General features: G+C 46.0%; 1 protein-coding gene across 2 annotated transcripts; it reads right to left on the bottom strand.

The window, feature by feature from the left end:
• Positions 1-2,642: 2,642 nt before the first annotated feature.
• On the bottom strand, positions 2,643-24,011 carry SLC25A30 (solute carrier family 25 member 30). 2 transcript variants are annotated; one of them, XM_040991377.1, is made up of 11 exons: positions 23,935-24,011; positions 19,292-19,478; positions 18,160-18,281; positions 15,583-15,730; positions 12,451-12,545; positions 10,274-10,359; positions 7,483-7,578; positions 6,639-6,763; positions 4,431-4,569; positions 3,516-3,596; positions 2,643-3,234 (listed from the first exon to the last, which is right to left on the bottom strand). In XM_040991377.1, exons 3-11 carry the CDS (start codon positions 18,221-18,223, stop codon positions 3,193-3,195), a joined length of 876 nt encoding a protein of 291 aa, XP_040847311.1. In that variant the 5' UTR covers positions 18,224-18,281; positions 19,292-19,478; positions 23,935-24,011; the 3' UTR covers positions 2,643-3,192. The 2 variants fall into 2 exon arrangements, with proteins under 2 accessions (XP_040847311.1, XP_040847312.1); XM_040991378.1 differs by lacking the exons at positions 15,583-15,730; positions 19,292-19,478; positions 23,935-24,011.
• Positions 24,012-25,960: the final 1,949 nt, after the last annotated feature.

Raw genomic sequence — 25,960 nt, 5'->3', positions numbered from 1 at the left:
GTGGAGTTCCTGGCTCTTGCTGCCAGTTGAAAAATAAGACCAGTAGATGGAACATCTCTCTCTCTCTCTCTCATTCTGCTTTTCAAGTATTTTTTAAAAATATTTATTTATTTTTATTGCCAAGTCAGACCTACAGAGAGGAGAGACAGAGAGAAAGATCTTCTGTCTGATGATTCATTCCCCAAGTGACCGCAACAGGGAAGACCCCAAAAGCTGCTCCTGGCTTTGACATGACTCCGTCCTGGCTAATGAGGGAATCTGAGGAGTGAACCAGTGGATAGAAGATGTCTCGGGCTCTGCTTCTAACACTCCTGTAACTAATCCTTTCAAATAAATAAATGACTCATCTATATAAAGGACAAGGAAATCAGGCAATCCATGCCTTCCCATTGTTGCGAGCATCCCGGCTGCCTTGCTAAGCCAGTCTGTGGATCAAGTTCAGGGGCCGCGACTGGGCTTGCAAGTTACTTCCTAAGATGGAAGTGAGAGGGCAACCCAGCTACCAGGGGGTGCATTAAGATGATCCCAAGACGTGATCCCACAGACAGAAACGTCCTTAATATCCTCTCTCACCAACACAGTATCCACCCCAGCCTCCTTGCTGTCTGGAGCTTGCCTTTGTATAAATGCTTCCATTTGTCTGAAAGAACAACCAAAGCTTTTTAAAAATTATATATTATTCCAGTTTAATTAAATAAATGCAATGATATTCACAGCACACATTCCAACAATATTCAAATAAAGAGCCATGGGGGTATAAAGGCTTTTGAAAAATGTATATCCTTCATATAATGCATATGATTTTTAGCACACGAGTAAATACAGGGGGCCAGAGCCAATGTTTACACTAGGGGTCCACAACAGTCAGAGTCAGTGATCACAGAAATCCATAAACAAAACAAAATGAAATACTTCCTTCAACTTGGTTGAAAAAACTAGACATTCTTTTGCCAGATTTAAGTGATATAAAGGAGGGCTGAATTTGCAGTCATATCCCTGAAAGTGAGGGACCACGTTTTCCAATCCCTTACACTGTTACTCCACTATGAGCTTCCATAACTGCATCAACTCTGCTGCAAGCAGGAACACAGAGTAAGTGAAAACAGGCAGACTGCGGTCCTGCTCCTTAAGGCACTTAGAGCTGCACTGCGGGAGAGACTGCACCTGCACCTCTGTCTTGCGACATGGCTGAGTTTACAGTGAGGCTAGAGTTGCTTCTCATCTCGACATGAGCGTGCACATCTTCTGAACAAACTGGTAATAACAGAGTACTGGCTGGCCTTGACCACAGTCTTTGAACTTGTTTCTCCAGCTTTAGACACATGTACACTTTTTAAAAAATGGTTCCAAAAAAAGCGATATTTAAACTAAAAAGGGTTAAAAGGGAGAGCCTTTCTACAGAAAGTATCCCATCAATGGAATGTTTTGGTAAGAGGGAAAAAGTCTGTGTGACCTGCGTGGTTCGGTAACACAAGCAGGGTTTGAATGTGCTTACGGTACTCTACTGCCATCTGGAGGCAGCTTGAGGGATGTGCACTTTTCATTGTAGCCAAAGCAATTGGCTCTTACAGACCAACCTGTCATGCTTTCTCCCTTCCTCTCTTCACTGACTTTGTTAAACCTTTTACTTTGGGAAACAAAAATCTGCACTGAAAATTCTTTTTTTTTTCAAATGGAACATTAACGGAGGAGATGAGAGGAGAACGGCTCGGAGGAAAACTTCCCGATACCATGGAAAGCTTACATTCTTTTTCTTCTCCATCAGAAGAGGAAAGAACCAGCCAGATCTCACCTACACACCTGCAGCAGTGGTGTGCCCTGGAACCACAGTTAGTAAGTGACTGATGTGGTTCTGACGAGAACAGCAGAGGCAACCCAAAAAAGCAGATTTTCTTTTTTGGGACTAGTTTCTAGAAGTGTAATGTTCTTTGGACTCTGTCACCTTTTATTTTGAAAGTAAGATCAAGACCAGAAAGAAGAAAAAATATTGTATGCCTCTTATCAAAAACTAGAGGAACAGAAGCACTGAAGAAATCATTTTCAAAATTTCAAAAAAGCGTTTTCCAACCAAACTAACGAGGCGGTCCCAGAAGATGGCAAATGCTTTAACCAATGTGACACAAATGAAAGCCAAAACTGGAAGGTGGAACATTCCATTGCTCGATGCACCTGCAGCAACCTGCCAAGCAAAACGTGCTCCACCTGAGCACATGCAGTGTTCTCCCTGGGCCAGAGGGCTTCGCTCAGGGATGCCAGGGGAAGCCCTAGAAACAGGACTCTGCTCTGCAGACACCAGCTGTTCGTGGAGGAACCAGCCGTGAGCAGGTCAACTCACCCTTCAGGTCACTAGCAGTGGTGGCCATGTTCTTTCTTCACTCTTCCTTCTACACCAGTAGCTGTTAACTATCGCTCTTTCACAGACTGGCAGGTAAACCTGGCTACAGATCGTGGAGCAGACGACTAACATGTCCCAAGTCGGAACCTGGGTCCCCTGTAAACACTTCCCACCAACATATACCTTGTGGCCTCCAGGTCAACACATCGCATCACCAGGAATCCGGTGTTGACGCACTGTTACAACGCCTCACCAAGGTTGGGTCTGCAAAGGCCTAGGAAATCACTTACTGTAAGTGAAAGATCCTGCCAGAAGAGGACAACGACAGAACAGTCCAATATTCCAAAGATCCATACGCTGCGTTGCCTATGCCCAAGTTCAAATACCCGGGTCTCCACCCCCAAGATTTCTTCAGTGGCAGCCCTAGTGGGTTCAGAAGCAACACTGACCCTCTCGGAGACTCCACGCCACGGTTCTGATGAGCTTATTCAGGGCAGCCTAACGCTCATGGCTGTAAGCTGATCACAGCAGGAATGACTCTCCCCCAAAAAGAACAGAGCTCGGGCAGATCTCCTTGCAAGTCTTCTCAGGTGACAAACAGTGCATCGCATACGTCACCTCTGTTGTCAGTGACCTGTCGGTGGTCAGGCTAGTGTCTGCACAGTACAGTTCTCACACCTGACAGAGGGCATCCAGTGCCAGCATGGCTGCACCCGAACCAACCTGGTCTCCATGTGTTGTCTGCATCCCAGAATCTGTGAGGAGCCAAGTGGCGAGAAGCAGAATGAAAGGCAGTAAGCCATACTGTTTCGAAGGCAGCATTTTTTCAGAAGGAGGTCTCACTGCAGACAGACTCATCACAAGTCCAATTTCTTCAACTGTTCGTAGGTCACAAAGAACTGCAGTTAGGTGTTAAGGCTGACCAAGAAAAAAGAAACGCCATCTTAAAAACTCCAGCACAGGCCCGGCGTGGTAACCTAGTGGCTAAAGTCTTCACCATGCACACGATGGGATCCCATATGGGCACCGGTTCTAATCCCAGTGTTGCCTAGGAAAACACCTGAGTCCTTACTTCTTACAGACACTGAGCAGAACGAACTACTTCTAAATGATAACTAACAGGAGGGCTTACATAGACGATAATCTGCCGCTACTGCCTTTGTTACTCAGAAAAGGATACGATGATATTCCATGGACCAAGTCTCAACCAATTTGGCCAAAACCCTTTATAGAGAGCAAAGAATCCTTCATTCTTCCATGTCTGTTATAAGGAAAGAGACAAAGAGTTAACTCCAACTTTGCAAATACATCAAATGCATTATTGGTGGTCAGAATGACCTATTTTTCTTAAAAATTAAAACAAGATAGAAAGAAATGCCTACAAAATCTCTACCTCGTTTCTGTTCTCTAAAAGTTTCCATGAAGGTGAAAGACCAAATTCCCTGTGTCACAGAGGGCCAAGTGAGTTCACACAAATCAGGTGAACAGCAGTTGAGTGAATAAGAACTCAGACTGAATGCCCCATCATCTGACTGCTCAGACTGTTGCCACGTCATCTGGACCCTTAGACAGGTCAGGAAGCGAGAGTGGTCAAGACACCATCGTGACACTGTCTCCTCGGTTGCCGGGCAGTACTCGAGCGTACGACGCACCACGAGGCCAGTGGACAAGAAGCTCACAGTTGTCCCTGCTCCTTGGCTGTCACCCACCCAGGAACAGCAGGCCCACTGACGTACGCTGAGGACTCCAGCAAGACCGGCATGCTCCTGAGACAGGTCTCTGTGAAGCAGTCAGCCCAACCTCACTCAACAGGCAGGCAGCGTACTGGAAGGAGTCTCAGTCCTACTGTGATCCAACAGGACCCATTTTCTCATCCTTCACAGCACAGTGGCGGTAGGAGGAAAAGGAATTTTCGTTTCCAAGTATTCCCCTAGATTTGCTATGTATACAATATAACCCCAGAAGAGTAAGCATTGTATACCATATGTGCATCTCAGGCCTTTACTGCATCACTCATAGCCTGAACAATCTCATAATTCCTCTACATCTGAAATGGGGAAAAAAAAAAGCCTATGTAATTCCTGATGCTGCTCACCTGTACCAAGCAATCCAGGGTCCCTGTGTAGCCTGAGCTCCCGCCATGGCGAAGGACTCGCTGATTCATCATCCGTGTTCTCACGACATCCACGGGGTTTGAGGCCAAGGCCCCCATCAGGCCACAGGTGAAACTGGAACTGCGGAAACATCAGAACGCGAGTGTCCACTCAGCCATAGCAACCAGATCAAAGGCATGAAACAGCTTCTCCAAGAACAAGGCTAATGTAACATGGAATAGCATGAAGCGGGTTGAGGAGGAGGTCCTTAGTCAGAGAGCTGGACACATCCCTTAAAGGTCAGCACCAACTACAGGCATAGCTAACATCTATGAGGTCCTGGAATGCCAAAGAATCTCGGCAACACACAGGAAAGTCCTGCCAGGATAACCTGTTACAGCTATTAACCTGTAAGGCAGCACAGAGTATTTCTAGTCATAGCATAATTATGTTGTTCTGAGAGATTATAAAATACACAGAGAGACAGTGAGCTCCCATCCTCTGATTCACTCCCAAATATCTGTAACACTCAGGCCCAGTCTAGGACAAAGATTGGGAGCCAGGAACCCAATAATCAGAGCCATCACTGCTATTTTCCACAACCTACACTGGTAGGAGGCTGGAGTTGGGAACCAGAATTGAACCCATGGCATGCAGGTCGATAATAACGGCTAAGCTGAAGGTTTATTCCCTGATTTCCACATCACACAACATATGCATATATCAAATTACCACATGCCACACTATATCCACGCACATTTTTTTTATATCAGTTAAACATTTTCTTTTAAAGACTTCTTATGCTCTCCCGGGTCCATTAGCAGGGAGCTAGGTCAGAAGTGGAGCAGCAAGGACATGAACCAGGACTCATAAAGGATGCCAACATCACAGACGGCTGTTTTACCCCCAAACCACATTACCACAGTGCTGGCCCCCACTAAACATTTGCAAAATGAAGAAAAGAAAAAGAAGATCTCTAACTGTAATACTCTCAGGAGTCTTAGGTTTTTTACTATACTTTCAGTCTCACACAATGGGTACTGTTAAACTCAATCAAGTTTGGCTTTTACCAGCACCCACACATAACTGTCGCCTAACTTGCTATAAACGACCCATAACCTACCTTGAGAATAAACTTATAACAAGTAACTGAGTCTCAGTTGATCAGAGCAGTTGAACATTTCACCAGGCAGAAAGCAACCAAAACGTACCAAAGGGCCTGGTACAATAGCGCAACTGGCTGATCCTCTCCCTTCAAGCCCCAGGATTCTATATGGGCATTGAATCGTGTCCGGGTTCTTTCTGGTCCTAAGCCTACCTAGTTCCTGAACCTTCTGTCTGCTCAGTTAAACTCCTGTCTAAAGTTCTTCTTTGAGCAGGACCCACTTAGAGTTCTGTCTTGTGCCAACCACAAACTTAGCCTCTGCCCACTAGATGCCAGTGGTACTCCCCCTAGTGGTGACAAGCCAAATGTCTTCTTAAACAAAATCACAATCCCAGGGGCGCCAGTGCTGAGGAATGGTGAGTTAAGCAGCAGCCTACAGTGCTAAGAATTCCATAGGGTCACCAGTTCAAGTTCCAGCTATGCCTGGGAAAAAGTGGTGGAAAATTCCACTGAACAGCACAAGTGCGACCTGCACCATGGCTCAGTGACTAAATCCTCACCTTGCACACACCAGGATCCCATATGGGTACCAGTTCATATCCTGGCTGCTCCACTTCCCATCCAGCTCCCTGCCTGTGGCCTGGGAAAGTAATAGAGGATGGCCCAAAGCCTTGGGACCCTGCACCCGCGTGGGAGACCTGGAGGAGGTTCCTAGCTCCTGGCTTTAGAACAGTTCAGCTCTGGCTATTGCAACCATTTGGGGAGTAAACCAGTGGATGGGAGAACTTTCTTTCTTTCTCTTCTTTTCTCTGCAGATGTGTCTTTCCAATATAAATGAATAAATCTTCAAAAAAATTATATGGAAATGGCACAAATATGTAAGCCCTGCGCCTGCCTGCATGGGAGACCTGGACTAGCTCTTGGCTTCGACGTGGTCCAGCTCTAGCCATCACAGCCATTGAAGGAGTGAACCAGTAGATGAAAAACTCTGCCATTCTGCTTTCCAAATAAATATTTCATAGTGTCTTCTTGTAGATGTGTACTAAATTGCTACCCAAACTCATGCATACCTAAAACAATATTTTTTAAAAATCCATAAACATACAGGAAGTGGGTGTACACAGTGTCTCCCATGAGGCCCGAGAGAATCAGATGCTTTTTGGTGATGTCGTAGACTGGCAGCTCCACGCCAACGACAATGGCCGCCCTCTGAGCCGTGAGGGACACACCCTGGGTAAAACAGCAATAAGAAAAAAGAATCCAGGTTTGTTTCCATAGAACCAAGTCAGCAAAGGTTCCACCCCACAAACTACCAGCAGTTTTGTATGATTCTGTGCTCCTGGGTAGAAAAGTAGGATATCTGAACGGAAAACAGTACAGGGCAGGAACTCAAACGTGAAGTCTAATTCTAATTCTGACCCTGTGTATCACCTTGGGGCCAGACCCGGGACAGGTCACCCATCGGAGCTTCCAGCTTCCTGTCTCACATTCACACTGAATGCTCTTGAGGACTATCCTATGAGCTGAAGAGCCACGAGGACACCAGGAAACAGCATCCCACATCAGCAGCTGCCCCATCACAGACGCTCCTTAAGGGCCATGAACCACAGAAATCAAAACATACCAAGGAACTGAACCCAGTCACTTTCTCTATATAGAATTCAGAAAAAAGAAAAATGAAAATGATCCAGACCAAAGGAGCCTTCACTTCTACATGGGTTAGTCAAAACTCACTTCAGAACCACGGCCCGTAGCCCTCATGTTCCCACTTTACAAATACGGGATTGAAGGGACAGTGTTTCTTCTCCAAAAATGGGAAATGTCAGTCTTCTTCCCTTACTCCAGGTTGCCACTTGGGTTAAAGTGGTGGAGACACGAAAAATAAGTGTAAAGAACAGAAAAGAAGCGAGAACTTAAATGAGTCGGTGGGATGTGTTGTTCCAGCTCACCTTCCACAGGCCTCTCGCCCCCTCCTGCTGGTAAATGTTGATGAAGTTGCCTATCATGCCCCCTTGAATGGTGTTGTTCTGGGCCTGCATCCGGATCTGGGGATTGTTGCAGAGACCAGCATGAGAAATGAACACTGGCGCACCCCTTCCCTCCACCAGCAGGACAACTCTGAAAGTCGGGCAGTCTGAGGTTGCCATGAACAGAGAAAGCGCTGTAAAGCACATGTTACTGGGATGTGCCACTTCAAAACATCCTCAGGAGAAGGAATATGTGTAAGAACTGGTTCTTAGAACTCTGGGAGCTCCTAAAAGCACCTCATAGAATCCAAAGAGACCTCCATGAAACAGTTCATCAAGAATCCAAAAAGAAATCAATTATTTAAAAAGTCTTTCAAGAGGAATAGAAAATAGTATAGGATACCCTTTTATTATATAAATTTTATTTTTGATGAGTTTTACATATTTGATTAGGGTGTAAAGGGTCAAGGGCTAGAAGAAAGTAGGTGGAACCATGTAGAAGGGTACTTTAAAAACTTCATGGAAATGTGTATTCTGAAAAAATTATGTATGGGTGTCAATTTTTTTGTGTTTGTGCACCAAAATAAACACCTTTTACTTCTCTTTCCACAACCTTTTGAAGTACTCTTGCAATTCCCTAAAGGTTAATATGTGGGAAACAGAGAAGCTGATGGTAACTTTGAAGATTTCATATAATTAATAAGTCATCTGATGTACTTGGCAGTGCCAGGCACAAGCAAGCATAGTTCTTAAATTAGCTGCTGCAAGCCACTACTATTTCCAATCTGCTGGACCAAACGCTATGCAGGCCAGCTGGCCCTGTGATGGCCACATGACTAGTGTAATGCTCGGATAAGCCTCACAGAGGCCGTGGAATCCACGGGACCAGGATTCCACATACTGTTGGATACAGCTCTTGGACTTCTTAAGAAATGAAAAGGGATTTATTAAAACCAAAATAAAATAGAAATGATGTCTAATTTTTTTTAGAGAACAAATATCACCATTAACTTCCACAGGGAACTGTTACTGCCACGCTGACATGGGAAAATAAGCCAAAACAAAGAGACTGCCTCTTAATAAGCCCTGCGATGTGTTCACGAAATTGAAGGAGTAGGGATGTCTTTGCCCAGCTCTGTAGCCTCAACACCGGTCTGTTTACGGCAAAAGTGCCCCATCGCTCTGCTTCTCCCACGCTGTCCCTTGGCTATGGTCCCAGGATCACTGCAGTGGAGCCAGCATCCTGCCTGTTAGCAATCCTATGGCACAGGGTGCTGAGCACACGGCACAAGGCAGGGCCATAGGACACTAGCTAGACCACAGGGAAGGGGAGGAGAGGCTGAGAAAAACCTCCTAGGAGGGGTCCAAAAGTAATTGATGCCGAATTTATATTAGTTACTTCCTCAGCTTATTCCTTTCCTAAAGGAACTGAAGGAGGTAACATCCCCAATATTCTTAGTAAAGTCATTCTAATGCATTACGTCTGATCAGAGCAAATACCTACTTTAATTTGTATTTTCCAATATAACATTAACCATTAAGAAAATGCAGCCAGCTGGGCCCGGCACGATGCTCAGTGGTTAAGGTCCTCACCTTAAACACTCCAGGATCCCATATGGGCACCGGTTCTAATTCCGGCAGCCCTGCTTCCCATCTAGCTCCCTGCTTGTGGCCTGAGAATGCAGTCGAGGACGGCCCAAGACTTCAGGACCTTGCAGCCACATGGGAGACCCGGAGGAGGCTCCTGGCTTCAAATTGGCTCAGCTCCAGCCATTGTGGCTGCTTGGGGAGTGAACTGTTGGACAGAAGATCTTCCTCTGTTTTTCCTCTCTGTATATCCGCCTTTCCAATAAAAAATAAATAAATCTTTAAAAAAAAATGCAGCTAGCCAGGAATCAGGTCTGGGAATCACCTCAGAAGAAGTTTCTTTGGGGATCCCTCCAACTGAACTGCTGATCGCAGAACCCCAAACATGAAGAGATTATTTCAGCCAGTGGATTCTTAAGAGATTTCATTGTGATTGGAATGGCGAGATTGGCAGCAATTCAGAACTGCTAAACTATCAAAACTGCATGAGCAGGACCTCCGGAGCATGCCCCACACAGGAGACCTGGGATGGGTGGGAGACTGGGTGGGGATTTTCCCTTTATCTCACCCCTTACCCTGCACACAAAATAATAATAATAATAATAATAATAATAATGTAGGAACAATGATCTTACCCTCTTTCCTGCAGCCCTTGACCTTTTGTGTCCTAATCAACTATGTAAAAATTATTGAAATAAAAGAATTAAAAAAGAAAAAAATGCAGCCAGCAATCATTAATGAGTAGTTGAGATATGTATAAAACGTGTATATTTTTTGTTTAAATGTTACTTGGTTTTTAGCAGAATCAATGTGATTTGTAGATAAAATTCCAAGAACCTAATGATATTCCCTTCCTCCCTGCACCCTCCCCCAAAAGACCTGTGTTTAATGCGCCTATAAAACAAAGATTTTCAACAAGAAAAAGAAATTCAACTGCACCCAAATCTGATTTTTTTTCTCATTATTCAATCAACAAAACCCATGTCTCCAGAATGAGCTCTCCTTTTGAACTCATCTGTATCAGGAAAAATCGATTGGTGGGCATTTAAAAGTTAAGAAGTCTTGGCACTTCAATTATGAACTGATTCACATATACACAGCATACATTATATTTACAGATTTCAAACGTCGTTCTCAGGGGGAAAATCTTGGACATGTGAATAAAACTAGCAGCACTGTGGCTTACTTTCAACACATCCGTCGGATTAGCGATGGATGAGGAGATGACTCCAGAGAGAATCCCGCAGATCACATTTACCAGCAGGGTTTCATCTGTAAACCAAGACACAGTGCGAGACTTTCAGTCACACGGGGTTCTTCCACTGAGAGACTCTAACATAGCGTAACTCGCTCACACGGGACTTGTTCACTTTAAGAGAAAAAACTGTGTACTTTTTGAATAAGCCATTTTTAAAAGACTGAGAGCTTTTCTGGTTAAAGGGATTTTGCAAAACAAAATTTTTTGATCCCTAAAAAGGATCACAAATCATCCACCAATTTGCTTGGTATTAAAGGTTCAGACCATCATAATTCTGATGGTGTATATATGTTAAAAGAATTTAACATGTCTATGAGGGAATATGGAGACTTTACATAGAAAGTGTTTACAAGTGTCATATATAGTCTTAAATACACTGAAGTACTTTCTTTTTTTTTTTCTTTTTAAGATTTATTTATTTCTGGATGTGAGGGCAATCTGGCTGCGACATCTATCACCCCGTTAATCTCCAGGGTTGATTCGGCTGATCTGGCTGGCTAGGCGGGTGTCCCCTTCCTCCCTCACCGCTCCATGTGCGTCCCTCCCAAAGCTGCGCGCTCCGTCGAAGGGGACGACCATCCCTGCTAGAGGAGGACCCGTCTGGGTCAAGGGTATATGAGTAGCTGCGCTCCCCTGCTAGAACCTCCAAATAAGCTCTCAAGATTTATTTATTTTTTTATTGGAAAGCCAGACTTACAGAGAGGAGGAGAGACAAGGAGGAAGACCTACCATCCAATGCTTCACTCCTCAAGTGGCCACAACGGCTGGAGCTGAACCAATCCAAAGTCAGGAGCCAGGCGCCTCCTCCAGGTCTCCCACGTGGGTGCAGGGTCTCAAGGCCTTGGGCCATTCTCGACTGCTTTCCCAGGCCACAAGCAGGGGGCTGGATGGGAAGCAGGGCAGCCAGGAATAGAACTGGTGCCTATATGGGATTCTGGCACATTCAAGGCAAGGACTTAAGCAGCTAGGCCATGATGCCGGGCCCTGAAATACTTTCAAAGCACCTTAGCTTTTGGTCCCCAACTCTGGCCAGCGTTCCTCTCATTGTAAAAGGCATGGCAAGTTCTGTGGGTAAAAATAAAGTCACAGAATCAGCTGGCCATACAACATTAAAACTCAGTCTCTGATACCAAGAAATGTACTCAGTGCTTTCCTGAAAAGCAGCTACTAACTACAGGATTTTAGAAAAGTATCATCTGGGGGGCCCAGCACTACGGCATGGTAGGTTGAAGACCTAGCTACTCCACTTAGGATCCAGTTCCCTGCTGGTGGCCTTGGAAAACAGTAAAAGCAGCCCAAGTGTTACGCTCATGCCATTCACGTGGGAGACTCGGAAGAAGCTCCTGACTTAGGTCTGGCCCAGCCCTGGCCATTGCAGCCATCTTGGGGAGGAGCATTGGTGAACAAGCAGATGGAAGATCTATTAGTTTCTGACTTTCAAGTAAAAGTAAATAAATCTTTAAGGAAAAAAAGAGAGAGTGGGGAAGGATGGAGGACAAGATATAGAAAAGGAAAGGAAAAAGAGAAGAGAGGAAAGGAGCGGAGGGCAGAGAAGGGAAGGAAAAGAAGAGAAGACCTGTGTGTAGGCAGAAATTGAACAACCTAGCTTCTGGATGAGGTACTCTGCTGTTGCCTCTAAGTGTTTGTAGTGAGGACCCCATTAAGTGTTACTCACTACAGTACAACTGATAACTGGCCTGCCCTTTTCTCTGTTAATATTTACTTCTTTTCATCTACTTGAGAGACAGTGTAAGTAAGAAAGAGATCCAGACAGAGATCTTTCATCTGCTAGTTTGTTTCCCACTCAGCCAGGGAACTCCATCCAGGTCTCCCCAAAGTGCAGTAGGGGCCCAAACACCTGAGCCATCGTCTGAGAAGCTGGATCAGCCAGGACTCCAACAGCCACTCTGATGGGGGCGGACAGGGATCCAAAGAGCAGCTGTGATGCTGCCTACCACGGGCTCACTTGAAGATAATGCATTTAGATGCCACACCCTGAGTTCTCCTCAGCAGTCATGTCACAAGCAGCTGAAGAAAATCTGCTCCTGAACAACCTGATAAAAGACACACAGCCCATTGCTGTCCATCCTGGAAAATGGTCTCACCTTCTGGCCGTTCAACAAATAATCGCTTCAAGCTCTGGTAAGTGCCTATCTTGATGGTGCCATAGGAAGCCTGGCGTAACATGGCAGGGGCGATCCTGTCAAAGCCAAAGCACAGAGAGAACAACCTGAAAATCACAGGGCGTCTTCCCATGATCAGACCACATGCAAATGGGTTTGTCCAGCAAAACAGATGGGTTCAGTGTGACTGGTACTCATTCTGAGTACACTAAGCCCCTTCTCCATGCAAAGGTAAGTGAATGTGGAATGGGAGTGCCCATTCTCATTAAAATGTGAGTTTCCCTTCCCCAAGAAAGCTGCCTCAGCCAGGCCATGCCCTCCCAGCTGCTTGGGTACTTTCTGTTGCTATAGTTTCCACATCCTCAGGTTTCCCACTGCAATAGGGAAGCAAGTCTAATACAAAACCGGAAAAAAACAAGCCTTCTCCATCTCATGTGCCTCTCCTGCTATGCTCCCAATTCATGCCCACCCGACGGCCAGTTGGGTTCCCTCTGGCTCTCTCTCTCAAAGCTCACCTCAGTTGGGTGACCAGCTGACATTTCTATTGCTAATCCCAGGATGCTTTGCAAGAACCTTACTTAGCCTCTCTGCAGTATCTGTTCAGCCCTAGCTGTCACCGACTCCTTCTAGAGCCATGGTAACATCACCTTACCTTCTGCCATCTCTCTCTTCTCTCCAGAATTCTGTGTCCCCTGGGGATCCCATCCTCCACACACTCCCTGGGGTGGCTCATCTACTCATTCCCATGGCTTCAACCTCCACCTAAACACTTGATGATTCCTAAGCCCATGTTTCCAACACTTGACTCCAATCCATGGGGCCAACTGCTCCCTAGAGTCTTAATTTTAATGTGCTACATGTAACTTCAGACCAAGCATCAATGACCTGAGCACCTTCCTTTCCATTCAGCATTCCTTTTCTGTTCTCTAGGCCAGGGAATGTGAGCCCGAAGATACCCACTGGCTAACACTAGAAACTGTGACAATAACCTTCTTTTCTGCTTCCCTCCTACCTGATTTGTGTATCTGGGGATTGTACATTGTATAGCTCACGCGGTATGATCAATCCTACAACCATTTTCCAGCTTGCATTCTTTTCCCATCACCCCCAGAACAACCGTATCTTCTCTGCTTCCTATACAACAGCCCAGCTTCTAGTGTTCCTTTCCCTCAGGCAGGCAGATACCTTGTCAATCTTCCTACTTAAAACCCTGCAGTGGCTGCTATCTGCTACAGGCACCAAAAACTCAAGCATTTAACAGGCACTAGGCAGAAGCTGGGAGTGACTGAGGAAGGCTGGATCTAACTTCTAACTGTGTGAATGCACACACACACACACACACACACACACATACACACACATACACAATGCAGGTGTCAGAGGCCTTTTATTTTACTATTTTTTTAAACATGTAGCAAATTTTTACTTATTTAAATATTTATTTTTATTGGAAAGACAGATGTACAGAGAGAAAGAGAAATAGAGAAAGATCTTTCATTCACTGGTTCACTCCCCAAATGGCTGCAATGGCTGAAACTGAACTGATCTGAAGCCAGAAGCTTCTTCTGTCTCCATAGTGGGTGCAGGGTCCCAAGGCTTTGTGCCATCTTTTGCTGCTTGCTTGGGCCAGAAGTGGGGAGCTGAATGGGAAGCTGAACAGCCAGCACGTGAACTGGCAACTACATAGGATGCCGCTGCTTGGAGGTGGAGAATTTGAGCCATTGCACCAGCCCTGTCAGAAACATTTTATAAACTGGGAAAAATACCCTCAGTTCTCACTACTGTTATCAGAAATTCAGGAATATAGGTCTGATACTGTCTTCTTGGAAAGATAGAAACCCAGATTTTATGGACAATTCCTCATTTTTTTAAATTGCTCAACTGGCCCATCACAATGGCATAGTAGTTTAAGCCTCCATTGTGTTATCAGTATCCCACATGGATTCCAGTTCAAGTCTCAGCTGCTCCACTTTCAATCCAGCTCCCTACTTGGGAGAGCAGTGAAAGATAGCCCAAGTCCTTGGGCCCCTGCACCCATGTGGGAGATCCAGAAGAAGATCCAAGCTCCTACCTTTGAACTGGCTCAGCTACAGCTGTTGAGACCAATTGGGGAGTAAACCAGTAGACAGAAGATACTTTGCTGTCTATCTCCCTCCCTCTCTCTGTAACTCTGTCTTTCACACAAAAGTAAATTAAACAAATGCATGTATTAAAAAAAAATAGCTCAACTGGAAACCAAAACTCTTCAGGGATTGGTGGGCCCATGTGCGGCTGTGACCTCCAGGCTGGAACCAGGGATATACTGGAGATAGTCAGCATGAGTGCGGTATCCATGTACTGACTTTCATAAACAGTTGAATTCCACCTCCTGCTACTTATCAACACACATACTAGAGCCACAGTGAAGCACTCTTACTTCCCAAGATAGACTATGCACTTCTATCTGAACATAGCTCCCCTCGAATTACACCTGATTGATGATTATTCTTGATCCTTCAAGAACTCTAGTACTTTCCAGACTTCCTCGTAACCCATTTACACCTTGGTAGCCCCCACAAAGCTGTGGCTCCTTAAGACGGTACGCCACTGCAGATCCCATGTTTGATCCTGGATTCACTCTCACCTTTCCTTGGGCTCTGAAGGGTGGGTGACACCCAGGCTCCACCACAAGCTGAATTCTAGGTGGGTTCAGCCAGTAGGGAGAGGCAGGTATGGAGGGTGTGGTATAGAACAGGTTGTTTTCTCTGCCTGGGCACCACAGAAGCATCCTTCCTTCAACATCTCTAGGGTGAAACCTTGATAATTCAAAATAGTTATAGGAAAAAGCAATTCTTCAGAATGCCAAACTGAAGAAAAGGTTGTTTTTAGATAAATGTAATCTTTATGTTGTTGTCTGAACTTTAAACATCACAAACACAATTTCTCCAAAACATGTACTTTGTGAAATCTACATTTAGAAAATAGTGTTGACGATACAGGCAATGAATCCTCCAAGCTAACTGCTCTTATCAAATAAACCACAAACCTTTGCTTTTTTCTCTGGGAAGTTTGTGTCCAAGGTCTGGCCATCAGGAAGGGTCAACAGGCCAGTACAAAGCCGGCAGAGGTACTCACCCTGAATACAGCGCCTTGACTCCTTCCTCTCGGCCGATTCTCACCAAGGCGTGCAGCATGCCTCGATACCTGATCTCTCTATAGTTCGCATCATTCGTCTGGCCTTGAATCTGGAGTCGTGTCTTGGTTAAATCAATTGGAAACGTGCCTGAAAAAAGAAACAGTTCAATAACTAAAGCCTGGTGGCATGGGTTTCCTGAGGAAGTGTTCACAATGTAGTATGAACCAAGAAATGGTACACACTGTGGTATTTTTCCTATTAGTTAAAAAAGAGGTACCAAAAGTCACACAAAACAAAACAAAAAGCCTATTTTACTTTCTTAGGATGTTTATTTACACTTCATCTTGTTCTACAATGGATTCAGAAAGGTTGCACTGCTGTCAAAAGAATATACATGGAATGAGGTATGTAAGCAAGAAATCCACTTAAAAACATATGCTACTACTTGGCATATATGTGAGGGTTAAAATTTGGCTCAGTGTAAAGGAAAAGAGGCAAAGCACTTCATTTTTTTTTTTTCCCCGCAAAGACTTCTTTATTTGAAAGACAAAGTTGCAGAGAGAAAGAGAGAGACAGAGATTTTCCAAACAATGACTCATTCCATAATGATTGCAATGCCAGGGCTAGTCCAAAGCCAGGAGCCACGCATTTCTCCCTGGTCTCCTGCATCGATGCATGGGTCCAACCACTTAGGCCACACTCTGCTGCTTTCCCAAGCCATACACAGGGAGCTGCATTGGAAGTGGAGCAGCCAGGACTTGAACCAGTACCCATATGGGTGGCAGCTTTAACTGCTATGCCGTAGTGCTAGCCAAGAAGTTCATTTTCTAAAGAAGTTTAGAAAACAGTCTGGGGCCTGGCGCGGTGGCGCAGTGGTTAAGGTCCTCGCCTTGCACCCCCAGGATCCCATATGGGCGCCGGTTCTAATCCCGGTGGCCCCTCTTCCCATCCAGCTCCCTGCTTGTGGCCTGGGAAAGCAGTCGAGGACGGCCCAAAGCTTTGGGAACCTGCACCCGCGTGGGAGACCCGGAAGAGGCTCCTGGCTTCGGATCGGCAAAGCATCGGCCGTTGCACTCACTTGGGGAGTGAATCATCAGACGGAAGATCTTCCTCTCTGTCTCTCCTCTCTGTATATCTGCCTTTCCAATAAAAAAATAAAATAAATCTTTAAAAAAAAAAAAAAGAAAACAGTCTGAAATAAAATCAGGAGGCGGGGAGGGGGATAGGGCATTGTCATGGCACAGTAAGTTAAGCTGCTACTTGCAATGCAGACAATCCCGTGAGCCCCAGCTTAAAAGCCCCACCTGCTCCACTTCCAATCTAGCTCTCTGCTAAAGCATCTGGGAAAGCAGCAGAAGATAACCCAAGTTCTTGGTCCTCTGCAAAACGTGTGAAGGACCCAGGTGAAATTCTTTACTTCCGGCTCCTGGCCTTGGCATTGCCCAGACCCTATCACTGCAGCCACTGAGAGAGTGAAACAGTGGATGAAAGATCTCCAACTCTCTGTAACTCTGCCTTTGAAGCCAATCAATCAATCATTTCAAAACTAAACTAAAATAAATCTGATAGAGCAAATGGAACTCAACACCAGACAGAAGATTAACTCACTGTGTCAACAGGAAAGCTTGCCAGTATACAGACTGGAAGCTTTGACCCTCACCCTAGTCCCCAGGGCTCCTCAGGCAAGGTATCTGACCTAGGTCAGCAGGTCCAGGCTCACACTGGACACTCAGAAGCTGCCCAATTGATATTGCAGAAGAAATGATTCCAGGGAATAAACAAATATAGGAATGCACAGGGTCCAACGTCAACTCAAGCAGTGAGGAGGGAGTCACAAATAGCATGTGGCCAGTGCATGCAACTGGAGTGACCTGACAGTTACAGCTGATCTCATCTGTCTTGGGGAAAGCCCCAGGGCTTCCTAACCTCCTTACCCCAAATGGGTGAACAGTGGCAAAGCAGGGTGGAGGGGACAGGAGCAATCCAAAAATGATGCACAGTATCTTTGGTCCTAGGCTCAACTTTCTCCCCCACTAAACTATGAGCCTCAGGCCGTAAATAAGTGACTTCAATCTGTGTCATAAAACCTTTACCAAAAGGGGCTTGTTCAGTAGCATTTGAGGCTATTTCTGCCTGCCTGCAGCAAGAGCATCCCACATGAACATCAGTTTGAGTCCCAGCTACTCTATTTCTGATCTAGTTCCCTGCTTGGGACCTGAGACGGCAGAGGTTGGCCCAAGTACTTGGGAAGTTGGCCCACATGGGATATCCAGAAGCTCCTGGCTCCTGACTTCAGTTTGGCTCAGTTCTGGCCAACACAGCCATTTGGAGAGCGGACCAGAGGAGGGAAGATTCTCTTTCTCTCCCTCATCTCTTATTTTCCCTGTATAACTCTGCATTTCCAATAAAAATAAAAACTCCTTTCAAAAATTACCCAAAAAATGGCATTTCTGAAATTTAAGATTATGTCATAAGCTTACATTTTTGCACTTGAACTGCACTCACACCAAAGGCAAAAAACTGCAGGCCTAAGTTCCAAACAGCACTCCTTGCAGCCGGCCAAAGGGGCGCCTTACCACATTCGGCCGTGATGGAGGCCAGTCCTCCATACACGAAAGGCTTCCAGCTGAGGGCTGACATTCTGCTGCCGTTACTTCTGCTTTGATTTATGCACACATCACCTCCGGTGCAGTTCTTCCTGGACACAAATGGAAGATGTTTCAAAGCTGGAACTGCATACACAGGCACTTTTTTCTCCAAACCCTCTTTCCTGGGTATAATCACTGTAACCCTTCAGATATAATCACTGCAACCCCCTACAACAGCTGGTCTCAATGCAGCAAAGCTTCCCTTAGCCCCAAAGCCCAAATCAGCTGTTTCTAATTTCTTGTTATTCGTGGCCTCCATTTTCATTCAAAAAGTCGTCTTCTTGATGAAACCTAGGTATATGTGCATGTTTTCAGCGCAGAGCACTGGCGGCTAGCCTATTTTATCTGGGCAGCCTATTTTATCTTAGATCTGTTCTTATGCAACAAAGACTTGCCACTCATTTGACAACATCTGAGTACAGAGCAGGAGGCAAGGCATTCCTCAGATGCACTGACACAGAAAAACATTGCAAATCGAACCTGTGCTGGAAGGTAAAAATGAACTAAAAGTTACCATGATCTGCTTCAAGCTTGCGTTCTATCAATGTCAGCTCACGCCTCCTAGCCACTATATGTGAACAGCTGGGAGGCAGCTTGGCATGATGGAATGAGGCCGAGTCTGGTCAAAACCACACACTTTCTTCCTAGGAGCAGTTCTTGCTGACCTTCACGTCTAGGTTCAAAACCCTCATGGTGAGAGCAGGCATTTGGTCTAGGGACTAAAGACACCCCGCTCCCTCGCAGGAGCACCTAGTTTGATTCTTGGCTTTGCTCCCAACTCCAACTTCCTACCATTTCAGACCTTGGCAGCCGTGATGGCTCAAGTAACTGAGCTGCTATCATTCATACAGAAGACCTAGATTGACTTCCAGGTTCCCAGACTTGGCATGGCCCAACCCATGGCTATCGCAGGCATCTGGAGGATGACCCAGTTAGCACAGGGTGGACACCAACTTCCCCAACTCCCATAAACTAATTTTTAAAAATCATCACAGCATTTACTACAACCATTCAGGAGCACAGCTCGCACTTACTTCACTAAGCTAAATAAAATACCTACCTTTGCCTATTGTAGGAATTAAATATTATAACGACAATCAACAGATGCCTTCTATCTTCTTTTCCCTTACCCGCTGTGACAATTTACTCATTGGCACCTTGACCCAGGTTCTCCAAGTTCATGAGCTTTGTAGTTCTGTGTGATTTGAAGTGGGAAATCTGGTCACATAGCCATCAACAGGAAACACCTGCAAATCAGTATATGCATGGATATGATACCAGCCATAACTACTGTTGGTTTAAGCCATATTTTACTTTACTAGTCATTACTGGCAAGTAAGGCACCCCGCGATTTTACTATGCATGTATTTAGTGAGTTCCCAAGTCTGCTTTTCCCAGAAAGTGACTGCTTGTGGAAGTGCCCTTCACAAGTCACTGTGGCCCAGAATGTCAGTTCTCAACAGGCTTGGAACTTGCTTAAGCTAATACACACAAACACACGAGACCCAGAGATTACTGGATAAATCTACCAACGCTCATTCCTCATTTACAAATATTAGCCAAAGTCAGAGGGGTCACAAATAAATAAGGTAGAAGGCTTCCTAGATATGGAACTTCAAACTTATATGGTTTTACAAAGCAAGCTCTGTTTCCCTTCAAATCTTCTGTACTGACTATTCCTGAAAACAATTAATAGTAACTCTTAGCCTACAACATCTCCAAACTGATGATTAATACTATAAGTCAGATTGGAAAACCACATTAATTATAGATCCAATCATTTATTTACCAGTAATTCTTGCTGCAACCCTCTTTTGGATTTTTCTTTGTTAAGCAGCAAAATAGTAACTACATACCAGTGGAAATACTGTCACTAACAGAATGTTCTCCATAAACCATCTCAGCGGGTTTCCTCAACTTGCGTGGGTTAGGAAGACAATTACTGTCAGCTTCACTGACAGGGCAGGCCAGTAAAATCACAGACAACCTCTTCCTGCAGCCACTCGATGAGGTTCTCCGGGCTGCAGCCCAGGGTCCTGGGTTGCTCCTGACCAGCAGTGAGTAAAATCAGCAACGGCCAGCTCCTGCCACAGGACATTGTGCAATCACTCAGAGACATGCTTTACATAGTTAATTTTTCAGCTGATTCTTCTTTGTATCAGTCTTATTATTAGGGATCTTTATTTTTCCTCTATAATATATTGAGAGGAAAACAAACATACACAAGCTATAAACAATATTCTCCAAAATGTCAGCAAACACTTAGGGGAGATGGGATTATAACTGATCTTTTTCATTAAAAAACTTAATGACTACATTGTCACATGACCTCATGCCATCTCACTGATGAACCTATTGGTCTTGTGCCATGACTACCATTGTTCTGCTGGTTTGGTTTTAATGAGCTTCAATCACACTTTCCTCTGATAGTTTTAACATTTTGTTTTTAATATTAGAACCTCAAGCCTGTTAGTCAATCAGAGCTCCAAAAGGCTGTGGAACTGCCCCCTCAAGGTTTTCTCAGGTCACGGAGACACACTCTTCAGATGTGTCATCCAAATCAAACTTAACTTCCATGAGTGAGGGTCCTCTCCTCGGCTGGCAGCCCAGTCAAACTCTAACAAAGCACTTCCTATTCCATTCCGGTTTGCTACCGAGAGGCTAAAAACAACTTCTTGGTTCTTCCGTTCTGCTTACTGAATGCTAGGACCGGTTTCCCTAGCGGTTAAGACCACTGGGTGTCATGTTAATGTCTGCTGAGTTCAAGAGACAATCATTTGGCTTTAGAGAGAACTAGAGAGCCCGAGGAGTTGGGCAAATATCCAAACACCAAGTACAAGTAAAGACTGTGTCCACCAAGCTATACTGGCCACAGCAAGCTGTCCCAGGGCTTCAGATATGAGGCTACAATCTCTGCTCAACTAACCTGTTGCTTGGGGGCCACCCGCTTTGGAGGGAGTCCCCTTGTACACACTCCTGAACGGTCGCTGGAAAAATCCCGATTCTCCCTGCTGATGTGCAGAGACAGGTCAAGATAGAGACCTTATTGCAACACCTGGCAGCTTCTCAACCCCAGTTCCAGACAGGCAGGAGGAGGGAGAACTTGTGGGTCACTTCCCACCTGGTGCCCCTTGTCCAGCACAGCGCACGGCCGGACCAAGAAGCCAGACACAACCCTAACGGCACTCGTTGTCACGACTGAAAATATGACCTGGACACTGCCACACATTCTCTACCCAAAGGATGTTATTCCGGGGGATTCTGCCTACACCTAGGATACAGGCTAAGTGACCCAGTCCTCACTACACTCTGTCCACAGTTACCTGACGTTTTCTTGCCCTTGAGCTCACTTACACAGCTGCGAAGGGAGGGCACCCCACAGGATTTGCTACTGGCCCTTCCGAAAGTTTCCCAAGTTCTTCACATGTAACTCTTCAAAAATTCTCTCTGGTGCTTGGCCTTCCCTTTTCCACCTGCTAATGAGCCTCATCTAATCTTGTTCCCTGTCAACTGTCCCCTCATGAACTTTTCCCATTTCCTATTCTTTTCAACGGCGCGGAAAGGAGAATTAAGCTCCTTAGGGGCTTTACGAGACAGACACGTGGGGGCTTAGGAACAGAAAAATTCCTACTTTACATGAATGCGCCAAGGCAGTGGTCATAAGGTCCTGGTGTCCGTGCAGTAGGTGTTAATGACACGAAGGTGTGAAGAGAACAGCTCCCCTGCTTGGCAGGGCCTGGGGGAGATTACAGCTGTTTGGCAGGGCCCGGCGGATTTCTCTCTGACCACCTTGATGCAGTCTCACCCCCTGTTTGCATGGACACTCAACCACCCCACTAAGAATTCTGCAATCTATTAGGCATAGTTTGCCCCTGTGAGATGGCTTTTACAACCAACATGAGCTTAAAAGTTAATGTTACTGATAATGTCTTGGTCAGTGGGCCTTTAACTGCGCACAGGAGTACAATTAAGCCCATGCTGTTTCCAGACACCTTATTGTGTGCTTACCCATTGCTCTGAGACCTGGCCCAAATATTTAGCATACTTTCTGGGAAATGGCCTGATAAGAGTTTCACAAACTAATGGAAGTGATGGGAGTATGGGTTGAAATTGCTATGACAAAAAATATAGCTATCCTGTTACTGGGACCCTAAAGGTTATCCTGTTATAATTACTGTGACCCCAAAAGGCCATCCTGCTATAGCAAAAATATAGTTACTGTGATCCTAAAGGCTATCCTGCTATGGCAAAATATAGCTACTGTGACCTTAAAGGTTAGCCTGTCCTTGCAACTCTCAACTCTTTAGAACATAGTAAATGTAGTTGCTTTGGCTGCCTTCATAATTTTTTAACTAGAGAAAATATAGGGTGACTTTACTAACATCATGTATACTTTTGATTATTGTTTGATCATTTATGAGGTTGTAGAGCCTACAATTGTAGAGGGATTTAATGTTTGAAACTTTTGTCTTAGATTTTTATATTTTTTCTCTTTTAATGTATTTCTCTCATTAAGTGATGGATAAGTTATAGAATAAGAATTGTAGTAGGAATGTATTACTGAATAAGATGTGTTGTCTACTGAGAAAATGTTGGCTGCAACATCAGAATGGATAATGCCCTGTCTTAAGGTGAAACTATCTGTAGAGTTATCTTTGGAAACATTTACTTGCCCATTGTAGAGCAGAAACCTAAATGGAGTAAACATGGCTCATTGCTAATTGCAGTTCCTTCCGTCGTTGTAACTCTTGCTTAGTTAGCAAACTGTGTGGGCCTGCAGACCTAATGACCTTTGGTGCCAATACCCTAATCCCCATAAACCAAGTTCTCAGCCCTTTTCCCATGCATAATTCAAGGTAGGGGTCTGGTTGTCACAGACAGCACCAAGGATGGGACCCAGACTTGAGGGAAGTAAGTAGGGGCTGGCAAGCCGAGATAAGCAAAGAATGTGGGGTTCTCCCTCACTCGCCTCTCAAGCAGTTGTAAATTGTGCCCCCCTTGAAGCTATGTCAAAATGCCCTAAAAAAGACTGTGTACTGCTTCTGTATAAATAAAGCGGACAGCTTTCTCGCGTGGTCCACAATGATGTTGGAATTGTAGTGGTCCGTCTCTTCTTTCTACGCCTACTTCACGCACCCTTCCCGAGCTCCAAACTCAGCTGGAGCTGGACTCCGGCAATAAGGCTTGGCAGTAAGCAGCTAAGTCCAAGACCAAGATGTTCACTTCAGCGGGGGACCTCGGGGCGGTCTGCAAGGGCTGGTCCCACCTCGTTCAGCTCCACCGGAAATCTTACATCCACAAAGAGATGAAAGTCCAGAGCTGCGGGAACTTTCCGAGCACACTCATTGGACCCGTGTTTGCCAAGGGGAGCCAACCGGGCACACCGCGTGAGCGCTTCAAAGTGCAGCCGCGCCAGCCCGAGTGGGAGTGGGAGGGATGCGCCGGCCCAGAGCCTGATGCAGAGGCGGCGTCAGGCCGGCATAACGCCCAGGCCCCATCACCTGCAGGCGGTTCTTAAGGGGCGGACCGGCCAGCACATCCAGGCAGGGCAGCAGCCCGGAAAGCGAGCCGGGCCCGGTCCATCCGCAGAACGTCGCGCCCCCACGGAGCCCGGCCCCGCGCCAATCCCCAACGACGTCCCCCATTGTGGGGTTGCCGCGGAGCAGGCCGGCAGGCGAGAGCAGCGGCGGGCAAGGCACTTACCCGGCGGCCGGCGGACTTTCTGCAGCTGCTTCCTCCCACCTCGGCTGCGCCGCGGAGTGTCGGGAACCGAGCACTGGGGCTGGAGAAAAGGCCGCCGCGCCGCGGGGGCGGCGCAGGAGCCCGCTCGAGGCTCCGCCCAGCCCGCGCCCCGCCTACCACCTCGGCTCCCATTGGCCTGTGTCTGCATGGACGCTCCCAGACCCCGCCCCTCACCGTCCACCACCCAGGCTCCCATTGGCCTGCATCTACACGGACACGCCCAGGACACGCCCCTGCAGACCCCAGTCGGCCGCGGAAGGGCGGGGTTCGCTCAGGCCCCGCCCCGGCCTCCGCTGCACCTGCTGCTGGCAGACGCCGGCCGTGCTGCCCCTGCCGGCTCTCTCCGCCCAGCCAGGGAGAGAGAACGGAACGCAAGGCCAAGGACTACGGAACAACTTCCCTGCGATTCGGTGGCGCCTCGGAACAGCTGTCTGGGGGATCTCCATGATACCGTGAAAAATAATCGAGAAAAGGGGACTCACCAAGAGCCCCAGCGAGGCAGCCTTCTCTGGGAGCTGGTTCTCCCTGTCCTCGGGAACCTCCAAAGTCGAAAGGAAGTTAACTTGAATTTATTTCTAATAACCCAGGTTTTGGGTTTGAAAAGTTTGCAAGACTACCGAAAAACTGAGAACACCTCTGGTACGCAAACGGTGTAATCTGAGTCTCAAGACTCACCAAACGCTAACATTTTGCAGCATCGGTGTTGTCTTTGGCTGTAAAGTCTCCCCCCAGCTTGGGGACTAGTAATACTACATGACTAGTAATACTAAATTACCGCTCTATATCTCACCATTATCACACCCAAGAAACTTAAAACCACTTCAGGTTTGGAATGGCGGTTAAGCCGCAGCCTGTAACACAGGCTCCCATGTGGAATCCTGGCTGCTCCACTTCCCATGCTTGGGAAAGCAACAGAGGATGGACCAGGTGGCCTTGGGTCCCTGCACCCACATGGGAGACTCCAATGAAGCTCCTGGCTCTTATAGACACAAACCAAAGAATGGAGCATCTCTCTCCTTCTCTCAGCTACTTCAATCCTAGCAAATATATAACGATGCTCAAGAAGCTCATGAAAAATGAAAAATATAAAAACGTTTATTCCTTTGCATGCAAAGGAAGAGTAAACTATATTATGGAAAAAAAAAACCCACCTGGAATAAAAAAAAATTACATCGGCCTGGTGCAATAGCTAAATCCTTGCCTTGCATGCAGAGGTTGCTATCCGGGCAGCTCCACTTCCCCTGCAGCTCCCTGCTGTGGCCTGGGAAAGCAGTAGAGGACGACCTGAAGCCTTGGGACCCTGCACTAATGTGGGAGACCTAGAAGCTCCTAGCTCTTCGCTTTGGATCGGCTCAGCTCTGGCTATTACAGTCGACTGGGGAGTGAACCAGCAGACAGAAGATCTTTCTGTCTCTCTCTGTAAATCTACCTTTTCAATTAAAAAAAATAAAATAAATCTTTAAAAATTGCATCAAAATAATTTTTAAACTTAAAAAGTTTCCATATATTACATTTCAATTTCCTTTCTCTTCCCAAAATGTCACACACATGCACACATACACCTTCAAAATCTATCAAGGATTAATCCATTCCATTGGATTTCATGTCAGTATATAATCTTGTGACTGCTACGCTGCTTTTTAAATATCTGAGATATTTCACATCTAAATCGCTTGTTTCACAGTCTGTGTCACATGCTGGACACAAAGAATTGCTTCCTTAAGTATCTTGGTGAGTAAGGAGGAAGTGAGGGTCCATACGTACTATTGCTTTTGTGGGCAAGCACACAGGGCCAGCTGGACATCATTATCCCTGAGCCAAGCTGGATCTCGGTCAAGGCTGCGTCTAGCCCGTCTCCCCACAGCAAAGGCTTCCTTGGGGGATGGGCTGACACCAGGTAGATATTTTGTCTCCCAGCAATCCCTTATCCTATGGACAATGAAACCTTATTATCCCTGTCGTAAAGGGTGGCATTCCAGTTCTGTCC

Source organism: Ochotona curzoniae, unplaced genomic scaffold, assembly GCF_017591425.1.
Source record: "Ochotona curzoniae isolate NIBS_2020 unplaced genomic scaffold, NIBS_Ocur_1.0 contig_64, whole genome shotgun sequence".
Classification (NCBI taxonomy): domain Eukaryota; kingdom Metazoa; phylum Chordata; class Mammalia; order Lagomorpha; family Ochotonidae; genus Ochotona; species Ochotona curzoniae.
Note: the sequence above shows the minus strand (reverse complement) of the source record. Positions and strands in the feature narration are given on the sequence as shown.

Excerpts from the sequence above, each read along its gene's own strand:
- SLC25A30 (XM_040991377.1), bottom strand. The coding sequence starts at position 18,223 with ATGTCAGCCCTCAGCTGGAAGCCTTTCGTGTATGGAGGACTGGCCTCC. Across the intron at positions 12,546-15,582 it reads GTCAAGGCGCTGTATTCAGG|GATCGCCCCTGCCATGTTAC; the intron begins GTGAGTACCTCT and ends TGGCTTTGACAG. Across the intron at positions 3,235-3,515 it reads TTGGTCCATGGAATATCATC|TTCTTTGTGACCTACGAACA; the intron begins GTATCCTTTTCT and ends ACCTAACTGCAG.